This window comes from Melospiza melodia, chromosome 1, assembly GCF_035770615.1.
Source record: "Melospiza melodia melodia isolate bMelMel2 chromosome 1, bMelMel2.pri, whole genome shotgun sequence".
Taxonomy (NCBI): domain Eukaryota; kingdom Metazoa; phylum Chordata; class Aves; order Passeriformes; family Passerellidae; genus Melospiza; species Melospiza melodia.
The window spans coordinates 3720998-3733841 of record NC_086194.1 but is presented as its reverse complement, the minus strand read 5'-3'; the positions used below and the strand labels follow the sequence as shown (position 1 = coordinate 3733841).

The window sequence follows — 12844 nt, the reverse complement described above, 5'->3', positions numbered from 1 at the left end:
CTGTATCAGCTCCCTTTAAAATGTTGTTTTCTTAAGCAGCAATTTTCCTGCACAGCGAAAAAACTGGATACCAGCAGAGTCTGCCTGGATGTATCTGTCATGAATGGAAATATTTCAGCCTGTGATTCCCACACCAGTTCACGTGTTAGAACAATGGGCAGCCTGCATCCATCCTTGTGGACCATTCTGTGAAAAAAATCCATGGTTTTTGTTGACAACTCTTTCAGGCAAAGGTGTGCCATTTTTGCCTGAGACCCTCAAGACATTCATGTGCAGCTGAAAAGGGTTTTCTCCTTTGTAGCAGTAAATCCTGTCTGAAAATCCACCTCTTAGACCTCCTGATGTAATGACCTTTTGAGTCCTGTTTTGTCATTGACAACAGAATTGGTGAGTGGGAACAAGGACTTGGGGGATTTTCCCAATTAAGTACACAAATGGAGAATAAAAGTTTATAAAAGCAAGTAGAGTCAGACCCTCGGCTGCTGTGACCCCATCAAGAAGCTTTAATTTCAGCAAATTTAGAAAACAGGTAAAAAAAATCAACCCAAAATATTTAAACTTCAAGAAATAATAACTACTCTGTTAAAGATAGTGGGAAGATCATGATGTTCTTTTCCTTTGCCTTAGTAGAGTTGCTCTTTCTGGAGTATTTTCCATGGGAAGCTTTAGAGCTCTTGTTGTCTGGTATTAAATCTTCTTTTAGCTTTTCTAATTTATTGACACCCAAAACAATCCAATTCCATCTCAATCCTTTGTGATAGGTGAACTTTCACTGTTTTGGGTTTCATATTGCTGATCCATGTGTTTCAGACTGGAGATGGGATTGTTCTGTCCAGATTTAGATACCCACAGTGTAGATGTCAACAAACAAGCTCAGAATTCCCTCACACTCTGGGAGAGGAGCTGGAGGTTTAAAGGAGATGGTTAAAATAGGTCAGACAAAACACTTCCTTCACATGTCTGCTCCTCTCTGTTGATAAAAAAGGAAACTTGACAATGAGCTCATGTGTGAGGATGTCTCTCCTGGGTTTCTAAAATTAGGAGACATGTCCTGGGTCACTGAGGGGTTGATTTCCTAATTCTGCTCATTGCTGGTGAGCAGGAACAGGAGGAAGGGGCACTGTGCCTTTTCAATAAATGATGTAGCTGGAATACCACATTTAGGAACTTAGAGGAGGGAAATAATAAAATGCAGTGTTTCATTGAGAGCCTAAAGATAAAAAAAAAAATATTGAGTGCATAATGAAAGGTGTTCCAGCCCTCAGGAGAGTTGGTCAGGGGGCTGGAACACCTCTCCTGTGAATTCAGGCTGAGAGTTGGGACTGTTCATCCTGGAGGAGACAAGGCTCCAGGGAGACCTCAGGGCACCTTCCAATGCCTAAAAGGGTTAAAAGAAGTCTGGAGAGGAACTTTTTGTGCCGTGAAAGTCCAACGGGGAATGGCCTTAAATTGAAGGAAGGTGATTGAGATTAGATATTAGGAATAATCTCTTTACTGTGATGTTGGGTTGCACTAGAACAGGCTGCCCAGAGAGGTTGTGGTGTCCAAGGCCAGAAATCTGAACTAGTGGAAGGTGGCCCTGTCCATGGCAGGAGGTTGGAATGATGATCTTTAAGGTTCCTTCCAACCCCAGCCATTCTAGGAGTTCATAATCGCCTGTTCATATATTTTGCACCCAGTAATTCTCCACCGGTGTTTATTCTTCATAGGGAAATGTTCTTCATGTCTCTAAGAAGCACTGGATTTACTGTGCATGGGATGGTTGACTTTTCTGAAATGTATTCTGTGACCATGTTCACAGGGGTCTTAGGATGAGGGAGGAGATGAGGATCTGACTCCATGTTTCAGAAGGCTGATCTATTATTTTCTTTATTATTTTAAAACTATACTAAAAGAATAGAAGAAAGGATTTCATCAGAAGGCTAGCTAAGAATAGAAAAAGAAAGAATGATAACAAAGGTTTGTGGTCGGACAGAGGGTCTGAGCCAGCTGGGCAGTGATTGGCCATTAATTAGAAACAACCACATGAGCCCAATCACAGATGCACCTGTTGCATTCCACAGCAGCAGATAATCAATGTTTACATTTTGTTCCTGAGGCCTCTCAGCTTCTCAGGAGGAAAAATCCTAAGGAAAGGATTTTTCGTAAAAGATTTTTCATAAAAGATGAGGTTTTGCAGTATTGAGTCTGCAAAACCTCAATTTCTCCTGCACGTTGTCAGAAGCTTTCAGATTTCCTCACCTGGGCAGGAGCTTGGTCATGGGGCAGGAAGAGGATGGGATAGAAGGCCCTGGACACTGAAGTGAGACGAATTAAGTGATGAATTCCCATTTGATCGTCACTGGTCTAAACCGTTGTGGGTCATTTTGAAATGTGTTGGTTTCCTTTCAAACCTCTGCCACGCGTCCCAGAGGACCACAGGAAGGAGCCCAGCAGATCAGGTGGCTTATTTTGCGTGAGATCTCAGTAAGAGCTCATAACTGCCTTGGAAAGCCACAAAAAAATCCTTCCATTCATCAGAAAAGTTCCTCAACTTCGTTCATCCAGAGGGTGCACTCTGTGATGCTGTATAACAATTTCACCCATATTTGATAAGGGGACTTTTTTGTCCTTTTGAGAAGTGATTTATTAACTTTTTATGCCTCCCTGGGAGTAGTCCCATGGTACCTTGAAAGGTCTCACCGTGTGGTTTTGTTCATTATGGACATCAGATTGTGCACCTATGGGCTTCTCATGGAGGAATTGTCCTCACCAGCTTCCAGAGACCTTTTTAGATGGAGAAAGAAATGGGGGCTTGCAGCAGAACAAGTTTTGTCAGAGCTTTTCCAACCTGCCCTTGAAGCAACTCAGATGCTTTCATAAAGAATCTGCTGTGGCACTGAAAGTGTTTCCAGTGGACAAATGAATTCACCTTCAGAGGGGATGAATTATTTCCTTAAGTCACTAGGTGACCAGAACAGTATTCTTTTTCTTTTTTCTTCTTGTATATCAACCATGCTTGAAGTAAACCCCTGAAACCCATTCTGTTTTAGCAAAAATCAGCTGATTTTCTATCTCAGACACTTCTACAGCCCTTCTGTTCCACCAGAGATAATGGAAGATTGTTTTGAGGAACTGTTTATCCATAAGTGAAAGGTGCAACCCCTCTGTTAATGGCTCTTCTGACTTCACTAATTTTAATTACAGTGGCAGATAAAACAACCGCATGAAGCATCAGTAATGAAATTACGGGATTTATCAACCAGTGACATCAGAAGAAAATATAATCATTCAAGCTTCCCTTCCAAATCCAGTACTGATATAATTATTTCTTTTTCTCAGCACTGAGTGGTAATGCTTTATCAGCATTACCTATATATTTTTAAAAAGGTTTATTTTTCTAGTATAACATAGGTGATAGTTATTGGGGAACTAGCTGGGCTTTAATTGGTGATAGAGATACCTTTTAATTGATAATAGAGATAAGTAGCCTTTAATTAGTAATAGGTAGACTCTGAATGTATGTATAATACACATGACAGGACGAGCTCAACATTATAAAAGGTTCTGCTGCAGGTCCAGGGCAGAAGTTCTGGAAGCTGTTATTCCCTAATAAACACTCCAGTCTCCCTGGATGACACCAAGGCCTCAGCCCAGTGTTTGGTGCAGGTTTCCATGACTACCTTGAAGGCAAAAAATGAAGTGGAGTCTTTTATTTTCCCTGCAATGTGTGAGAGAAAAGCCATGGAATGGTTTGCAGATGTTCCTGTTGTCTCTTTAGAGGCTCCTTTGACACTCAGACAAGACAGAAAACAGTCACCCTCTACTTTTCAAACCTAGAAATTGCCAGGTTAAAGTAAAAAGGTGTTCTAAAAGTCACCCCTTTTCCCCCAGGGCATCTCTATGTGTCCATCTATCTCCCACCCTTCCACTGCATTTTGATCGTTTCCTGATGAATTACAGAATGAAAGGGCAGAATCCAACCTCCCCACCCCTCTCTGGCTTTTCTGGGCTGAGCTGCACACAGGAGTGCAAATGATCAGGAAATAATTTCAAACCCAGTGGCTGCTAATGCCTCTGTCTGGTTTTGTCTTGCTGCTGTTAATGGAATTCCAGGTCCTCACGGCTGAATGTCACCAGGGATGTTTGCTGTCCTCCTCAGCTGAGATCTTATCCATTGCTCATTATTTGATAAACCATCAGAAATACAGTTAAGTAATTAAATTCAGTGCCAGAACAGAGCGTGAGTGACTGATCAAGTGAGGATAGGAGAAAATAGATCAGTTTAGAGTGAATTTCATGAATCATTGTTCTCCCAAAATTTAGAGAGAGATTAATTTTCCTCTTTATTTTTTTTATTTGAAAGACTCTCTCCTTTCTAAATGCTGATGTCCTGGCAGTGTGTTGCAGTCTGTATAAAACTTGAGTGTCAGTATAAAACTTGAGTGTCCTTTGGTTCTAAAAGTTATTTTACAAATCATTCCTTTACAAATCAAAGTAGGATAATGAGAAATAAATCCAGATCTTAAATCACATTCCCCCCAGTCCTCAATTCTTTCAGGGCAGAGGTCAAGCAATGGAAGTCACAGATATGGATGACATTGTTGTTCATATAAATCATTCCTGATTATGTCCTGGGACGAATCTTTAGCCTGAGACTACGATTCATTCTTTTGCCCCCTACTGCCAAGTTCTCAGAAAAGTTATTAACAAGCCTGTTAACAGGTTATTAACATGCCTATTAACAGGTTAATAACAAGTTTATTAACAGATTATTAACAAGTCTGGCAATGGATTTTGTTATCTGGACAACCGGTCTTAGAAGCAAGACCCCTAAAAATTCCTCAGACAATTTTGCTTTTAAGACACTACTGAAAATCATGAAATGCAAACCACAACTTCAGACAGGTCTTTTTTTTCTTATTATTTTTTCAAAATAATCCACCCTTTCTCCTCCTCTGGCTACAATTTAGGTGTTTACAGCTACAGAACCTATTCCAGCATTTCTTTGACACAAGTTACTGATCACTTTTTGCCTTAAAATTAGGTATCCAAGACCACCTTTAACATCTGCAAAAGCCTTGTTGATCTCTAATAAGTGCCACTTGCAGTTCAAGTGTTGGGTTCTCTGTTTTCTGTCCATTTCTTTTTCATTCTCTCTGTGGTTTACATATTTATAATAATTTCTCTCCTTTGTTGCAGAGATCTTGATGTGAAGACCTCAAAATATCAGCAGAGCCTTTGCTTCAGTCGCAATCTCAGTGTTAATGAACAAAACTTGTCCAAAATTAGGAGAGAAGATGGCCATCAACTGGAAGGTCTGCTTCTTCAGCCTCGTATTGCTTCCTGTGGTAAGGAAAAATGATTTTATTTGCATTATTCTGATATAAATCCATGTTCTCCAGGCCAGCATTTGACAAGAAGGAAGGATCTGCTGCTGCCACTGATTGTGGATTTTTCTGGGTGGTCTCATAGTTTGGGTTAAGACTTTTCCAGCCTCCTTTGTTAATGAATTAGGGCTGCGATCATTGCTCATCCTGAGAAGGGCAAGTCCATCCCTTGAGGGCATTTGTTCACCGTTTTTAACCAAGATTTAAAACAAAATAAAGTCATAATTAGAAAAAACCGAACAAAAAAAACCAAAAAACACAGTATGTCTTCTGTTTCAAATCCATTGGTTTAAAAATATTTTTATTTCCAGACAGAGGGATAAAATTAAATATTCCCTTTATCCCCTGCTATGAAACCTAAACCTTGAGATATTCCAGGCAGTGCTTTTGGCGGCCTCCGTTTTGAGAGGAGCAATTTTAAGAAACAATACAAATGGGCCTCTAAAGATACTAAAGGCACTTAAAAGTCATCCATCATCCTTCTGAAGATATTCAACTCTTTATGAAGATGACAGGGATTAATTTTCCCCACAAGTCTTTACTTGCTAAACAACGTGCTCTTCCATTAATAACTGTGTGTTAACACATCTGGGAATTGTAACTCTCCCTCTCCATTGTCCCCACACACAGTGACTGCATCTCTCCTCACAAAACTGCCACAAAACCACTGAAAAAAGATTTTTTTTTTTTGTCTTTGTAGCTGTGAGGATTCATACACAAGCCCTGCAATAACCTCTTGTTGCATTCAGCACAATTCTGTGTTAATCCATTGCTCACAAATGTGCTTTCCAGCTCTTCTCCAGGAGCATTGCTCACAGGGATTCAGTGACAAACAGCACCAGGATTTCCATCCTCCAGCTCATTCCCCCACAGAGCCTTCTACAACTTCCATGCAAATGCTTTACACTTGCTTAATACACAGAATATTTTCACATTTGCGCACTTTAATAGTCAGTATTTGAAAAAATTCATGACATTTAGTTGGTTTTGTTTTTAAATGACAGCTGTTTATTGTGATGCTGGTGTGACCAGAGCATCTTTCAGCAGTTTTTGCAGAGTTTTTTGCTCTTGTGTGTCAATTATGTGGCCTGTCTTCTACAATGCATAGCAGGCAGCACAGAGAACTTGGTTTTACTTTGGCACACAAAAGTACATTTTCTTTCCTTCTGGCTCTTATTTAGAGTCCATTTCACTGCACATCTGAAACGTGGCATAATTCAGCTAAATTCTGCAGAATTGGGTTGGAACTGGTACCATAGTTGTGTTCATCCAAATAATACAGTCCTTTACATATAAATATATGACCTTGGAATTTTTATCTAGAGCATGGCTCCTGTGACTTTTCCTTTGATTTCCTGCTCAGGTAGAAATGATAACTTATTAAAAACTGAGTATGTTTAATTTTTATAATACATTTCTATCTAAGTTAATGGGGAGAAACCCCCCCAGATTTAATCTGATTTAGGTACTGTGAGATTCCTGATTATAAAAAGAGTTTAGCTCAAATTCAGATGCTGGTTTTGGACATAGAAGTGTTGATGACATGGATCCTGCTGGGACAAACTGGAAAGCTGAATTCCTGTCCATGCAAGCATATTTTTTCAGACTGCAACCAAAATAATTAAATGATTAAAAGACAAAAGGCATTTTTGTTAAATGACCAACAGCCTTCAATATTTCAATATTTTCAGTGCTCGGCTCGAGACTCTTGAAAGGTGTCTTGTTATTTAGAGGTGAGCAGTTTTTAATTAAGGGAAATAAATGAACAAATCTCTTGAGCTCTGAGATGGGTGACCTTCCTGGCAGATGGAGAAGGACAGCAAATTCCCAATTGCTCACGTTTCAGGACATCACTGTGGTTGCTGAGCTGGATAATTAGTGATCAGCTTCAGCTTGTGGAAAGAGCAGTTCTTAATAAAATACCAAATAGCAAACCAGAGCTAATAAGAAAAAAAAAAAAAAACCTGTTTTTTTTTTGCTGCTTCTGCAAAGTTTGTGATTTTGTTATGATTATAAGGTTTTACTGCAGTCTTTTGCAGGAATCCAGACATTAAAGTTAACCATTTAAACCATGTGAATTTGTGTGTTTGCTCACCACAGAGATTACACAATAATTTGTGTATAAGTATTCATTTCGCATTGAATCGTTACATTTCTTTTCACAGACCAGATTTCAGGAATGGTATAATGTTATTTCTGTTTCTTCCCTTGCTGTCATTTTTTTTTTTGCAGTTCTTGTGGTAACACGTTTCTCTCCACTGGGGCACACCCTTTCCCTGTGAACCATCTGCAATGTGCTGTGCTCCTGACCTCAAATTGGCACTTTCCTCTCATGCAGATTTTCCAATTTTCTACCAAGGGAGTGGATGCGACTTTTAAAACAATTGGAGTAATTGAAAGTCATTTAGACTCAACAATGTTCCTGGAAAAATACTGTTTGTAAAGCGGTTTCCTCCAAGCACATCTGGTCAGACCCATTTAACCCCCAAAAGCCCCAAAACTGATGTCCACATCCATAAACAAATCAAGAAAAGACAAAAAGAGAACCAAGTATGAATGGGAAATTCCAGGTGGCTTCAAGTATAGGCTCTGACCAGACAAAAAGGATATAATGTGCTAAGAAATAATTAGAAATGAGCATTTTAAGCCAGTTCTAAGTGGCAGAGTCAAGGGTGGTTCAGTTTTTCATGTGCTTTACACAAAAGCTGTTCTGCATTAACCTAATCTATGAACCCCTCAGGACTGAAGGCACCATGATACCTGCAAGGCCTTTATAGGAATTCTTGAACTTTATTTTTTTCTGCCATTTATGTGCTTTCCTAGATTTAAGTGCCTATATTGCTGTTTTAGCTGGTTTTAACCCATTTCTTCTGTCTCAGCTCTTCCCAGTAATTTCCATTCTTTGCTTTGGATGAAACTCTGGACAACCTGGGACAGTGGGAGGAGTCCCTGTCCATGGCAGGGGGTTGGAACTGGATTATCTTTGAGGTCCCTTCCAACCCAAACCTTTCTAGGATTCCATCATGTCATTTTTTTGGCATTATGACTTTTCTGACTGGCATTTGGATTGACTTTGCATTCCATTCATCTGTGATAACATCAGGCTATGTGTTACTGGTTTGGTTTTTTTTTTTTAATTGGAAAATATTAACAAAAGTCATCATAAAATTATGGAGAAGAAAGGATCCCAAACCATCATTCCTTTGTCTGGTTCCAAATGTACTTGAGAAAACAATGAGTTTCATGACTCACAAAGTTGGCTTGGTGTATGAACTGAATTTTAAATGTAACTGCAATGCAGGTGTTCTAACTGTCCAGAATAATTCCATCTGATGCATTTCTTTACCTAATACTTGGAATTTCTTGTGGGTACGTATTTAATATTGCTACACTTAAACGTTTCCAGTGGCAGAATATTCTGGGTAATGTTTGATCAGCTGGGGGAAAAGTTCTCTTTGATGGTGTTCTCGGGTTGAGGGAAGAGATGAGGATCTGACTCCGTGTTTCAGAAGGCTGATTTATTATTTTATGATATATATTACATTAAAGCTATACTAAAAGAATAGAAGAAAGGATTTCATCAGAAGGCTGGCTAAGAAGAGAAAAAGAAAGAATGATAACAAAGGTTTGTGGTCGGACAGAGAGTCTGAGCCAGCTGGGCAGTGATTGGCCATTAATTACAAACATCCAACATGGGCCAATCCCAGATGCACCTGTTGCATTCCACAGCAGCAGATAATCAATGTTTACATTTTGTTCCTGAGGCTTCTCAGCTTCTCAGGAGGAAAAAAACCTAAGGAAATGATTTTGCATGAAAGATATCTGTGAAAATTCTCCCTTAAAAAAAAGAGAGAAATATGGAAAAGGGAAGGTGCAAGTGATGCCTCTTGTGTAACAACACTGAAGCGTGATCTCTGAGTGAGAGTCAGGTGGGCAAACACAGATGATTGGGAGGCAGCACCTCAGAGAGCAGAGGATGAAACTGGATCTGGTGAGAGTTAAGTAATTCACGAAGAGCTGAGGAGAGGAGCTCAAGCGTTTGCTCAGCCCCTGTTTGCTGCAGGGGGGAACATTTCTCCATTTTCTCAGGGTGTGCCGAGGCTGCAGAGCAGAGAACTCTCTGTATCCTCCATTATTCATCCCTGGCTGTCGCTGCCAGGCTGCCTTCAAATAGAATCATCCACCTTCCAGCCTCTGTTATTTTTAAAAGATGAGACACAGTGTATTTCAGACACAATATTCTACGAGTTTCTCTCCAAGCCTGCAATGCTTTTAAGCCCAGCCCAAACATGAGACTCCTCAGGCACAGACACAAAAGCTTGGATTGGTCCCTGCTCTTCAAGCAAACCATTTTTTCCATTCCAGGGCTTAATGAGAGAGTTTTTAATGAGTTTACCTGCCTGGTGATTTGTAGCATCTCATAACCGTGTTAGAGAAGTCAAGCTCTCTGTAGGACTGCAGGTTTCTCAAACACAGTGCAGAGTTGCATGAGGCTTCCCTGTTATTTATGTAAAGAAAAGATAAATATTTTATATACAAACACAGCCTGGGGACTGCTGGGAATGTTCTCCATAGGAGATAAAGGCTCAGCTAACCAAGGCATTAATGCTGCTGGAGCTTTTCCATTTTTATAGGAGGAGCTGGTGCTGGGGGCAAGCTGGAGAAAATAGCAACCTCTTAAAAGGCTTGTTTAAAATAGGAAAAAACAAAATCTTTGGATGTGTAATACTGGGTAAAACAGTTCCAAAGAGAAGGTTCAGAATTCTGGTATCACAAAAGAATCATCTGAGAAAATCAGCGTGGCCAAACCACAGAGGCCTTGCTACCAACCAACTTCAAGGATATTCCAGAGGCACAAAAATTAGGATTTCAAGTCCCAGATGGTTGTTTCCATGTTAGTTAGGTGGGATAGGAGCTTACAGAGAGTGCCAGAGTGAGAGTGGGATTTCCTCCTGCCATAGCTCTGAGTCTCTGTAGATTTTTTTCTGAGAAACTCAGTGTTTTTACACTCCTGAAGTCAGGATTATTGCAGAAGCTAAAGAAAGAAACCTGGTTAAAATGTAAAAATTTTAAAATGTTTTTTATAGAATTATAAGATGGTTTCTGTTGGAAGGGACCTTAAAGGTTAGGGATCCTGGGCAGGGACATCTCTCACTAAACCAAGATTTTCAGAGCCCTGTCCAACCTGGTCTTGTAGATTTTTAAGCTCTTTAAGCTGATTTGCACAAAAGATGAATGGCAGGAGGAGAAAAAAGTCTAAAAATACACATATTCTACCCAAATGTGGTTCACAACACTGTGAACAAACACAAATATCTACCACAACTTTCCTTTGGACAGACAAAGTATCTCAGTCTTAGAAATGCAAAGCAGCAGGTAACAAAGCAAAAAGTACTTGCCCTGTTTTATATTAAATTTTCCATTTTTTACCCTCTGGAAGCAGCAATAATTTCTGTGAGAGGCAAATAAAATGATGACAAAACTGATTTAAAGGCATTAATCATTGTGATTTTTTTTCCCCTGCTGGTTTTGCATTCACGAGCTTGCAGGAGGGTTGGATGAGCAGACAAATAACAAATGGGGAATTAGAAAGAGTTCTTTAAAAAGGAGGCTGTAAAAAAAAAAATAAAATCAGAATCAGTGATTTTTTTGTGTTGCTCAGCTGTTAATAAGCAGCTCCTGGAGGGATAGTTTTCAAGTCTCTAGACTTTCAAAAGTGCTGCCTGCAATTCCTTGGGTTTACTGACTCAGCAGCCCAGGAGGATTTCTTGAGGAGAGAGCTGTGATGCAGAACCAAAGCTGCATGGAGAGCAGGGGGAAATGGGAGCAAAAGAGCAGGAGGAGAGGACAAAACTATGAAAAAAAATCACATTTACAGCACTACTCCTCTATCAGGGATTTGTCTCTTGTATTCCCTCCTGCCCCTCTCAGCAGGGCTTGCAATAAAGAGATTTTTCCCAATCTGTGAGATGAACCCTGCTGCTTCTCAGAGTGAATTTGGGTCCTGCCTGGGGGTCAGGGGGTGATGCTGGAATCCTTCCTGGGCGAGCAGGTGGGGACCCCACAAACTCTGCAGGCCAAACTCCCAGAGATGGTCTGAGCCCAGCTGTGGGGCTGGGAAAGCAGAGTTTGCCAGGATTCCAATGTGCTGTGCTCCTGACCTCAAACTGGCACTTCCCTGTCACGCAGATTTTCCAGTTTTCTACCAAGGGAGTGGATGCGACTTTTAAAATAACTGGAGCAATTGAAAGTCGTCTTGGACTCCACAATATTCCTGGGAAAAAACTGTTTATATAGTGCTTTCCTCCAAGCACATCTGGTCAGATCCTTTCACCCACGAAAGCCCCACATGTGGAAATGCAGATTTTGGAGCTGCGGGTCCCGTCTGTACCAAAATCTGATGATGCCTTTCTTGCGTGCCATACAATGCCAGTTTGGCGTAAAAGGACGCCATGGATGAAGCAGAGCTGACTCTGAACTTTCCTCTGTGTGTGAGTTAGGGCTGAGTTCTGCATCTAAATAAGTCAGGAAATTCACTTAGAACCATAATTAGCCTCCTAAATTCTGGATATGCAGATTAGAATCAGAGAATCCAGGGATGGTTGGGTTGGAGGTGACCTTAGAGATCATCCAGTGCCACCCCTGCCATGGCAGGGACACCTTCCACCATCCCAGGGTGCTCCAAGCCCTGTCCAACCTGGCCTTGGACACTTCCAGGGATCCAGGGGCAGCCACAGCTTCTCTGGGAACCTGTTCCAGAGCCTCAGATGAAGATGTTTTTCTATATTTATATATAATTTTGATTCTTCTGTATTTCGTATTCTTCTGTACTTAGTGATTGAGACCTATAGACACTGGTAAAACCCATCCTAAAATCCCCCTGATGCTCTCTTTACTGCAAGGCCCTAAAAAAATTATTTTAGGCTAATCTTTGGTCCCTTTAGCTTTTTGGAACTCTCATTTTTATTGGGCATGTATAATAAATGTTATGTGCATCAGGAATAGATGGCAGTAACTCACCCTTGCCCAATTGATTGTCTTGAATTTTCAGTATCTTGTGACTCATCTTGGTGGGGAGGTTTGTAAGGTTATCACAAATGCTGTTTACCACTCTTGGTTCCAGGAACACATTTTTAAAATTCAATATTAAATGTATGTTCTTGTATGAGTGAGGGCAGATGCCAATGGATCTTTATGCCTGGACTAAAAAATTACTATAAATGCATCCATTAAATACTTCAGAATCATCATAAAAACACCCCAGACCCAAAGATGATCTATTTTAAACAATACCAAAAAAAATATTTTCCCCAGAACAACATTTAAAAAATATTCTGTAGTACTTTCACAGAATTATTACTTCCAATAGAGTCCAAAGAATCCAATCTCAATTCAAACCACTTTTCCCCCTTTTTTTTTTTTTTTTGCATCTGAGATTTCTGAATACTTATGTTCTTCAAACAAAAAACAATATG

General features: G+C 40.1%; 1 protein-coding gene across 15 annotated transcripts in view; it reads left to right on the top strand.

The window, feature by feature from the left end:
• ADCYAP1R1 (ADCYAP receptor type I) overlaps nt 1-12844 on the top strand; it is a 159664-nt gene that overhangs the window by 29483 nt on the left and 117337 nt on the right. For all 15 annotated transcript variants that reach the window (XM_063173716.1, XM_063174788.1, XM_063174702.1 and 12 more), the window contains one exon: nt 5182-5330. In XM_063173716.1, the coding sequence (XP_063029786.1) occupies nt 5247-5330 (84 nt within the window). In that variant the 5' untranslated portion in view covers nt 5182-5246. The remainder of the gene's footprint in view (nt 1-5181; nt 5331-12844) is intronic.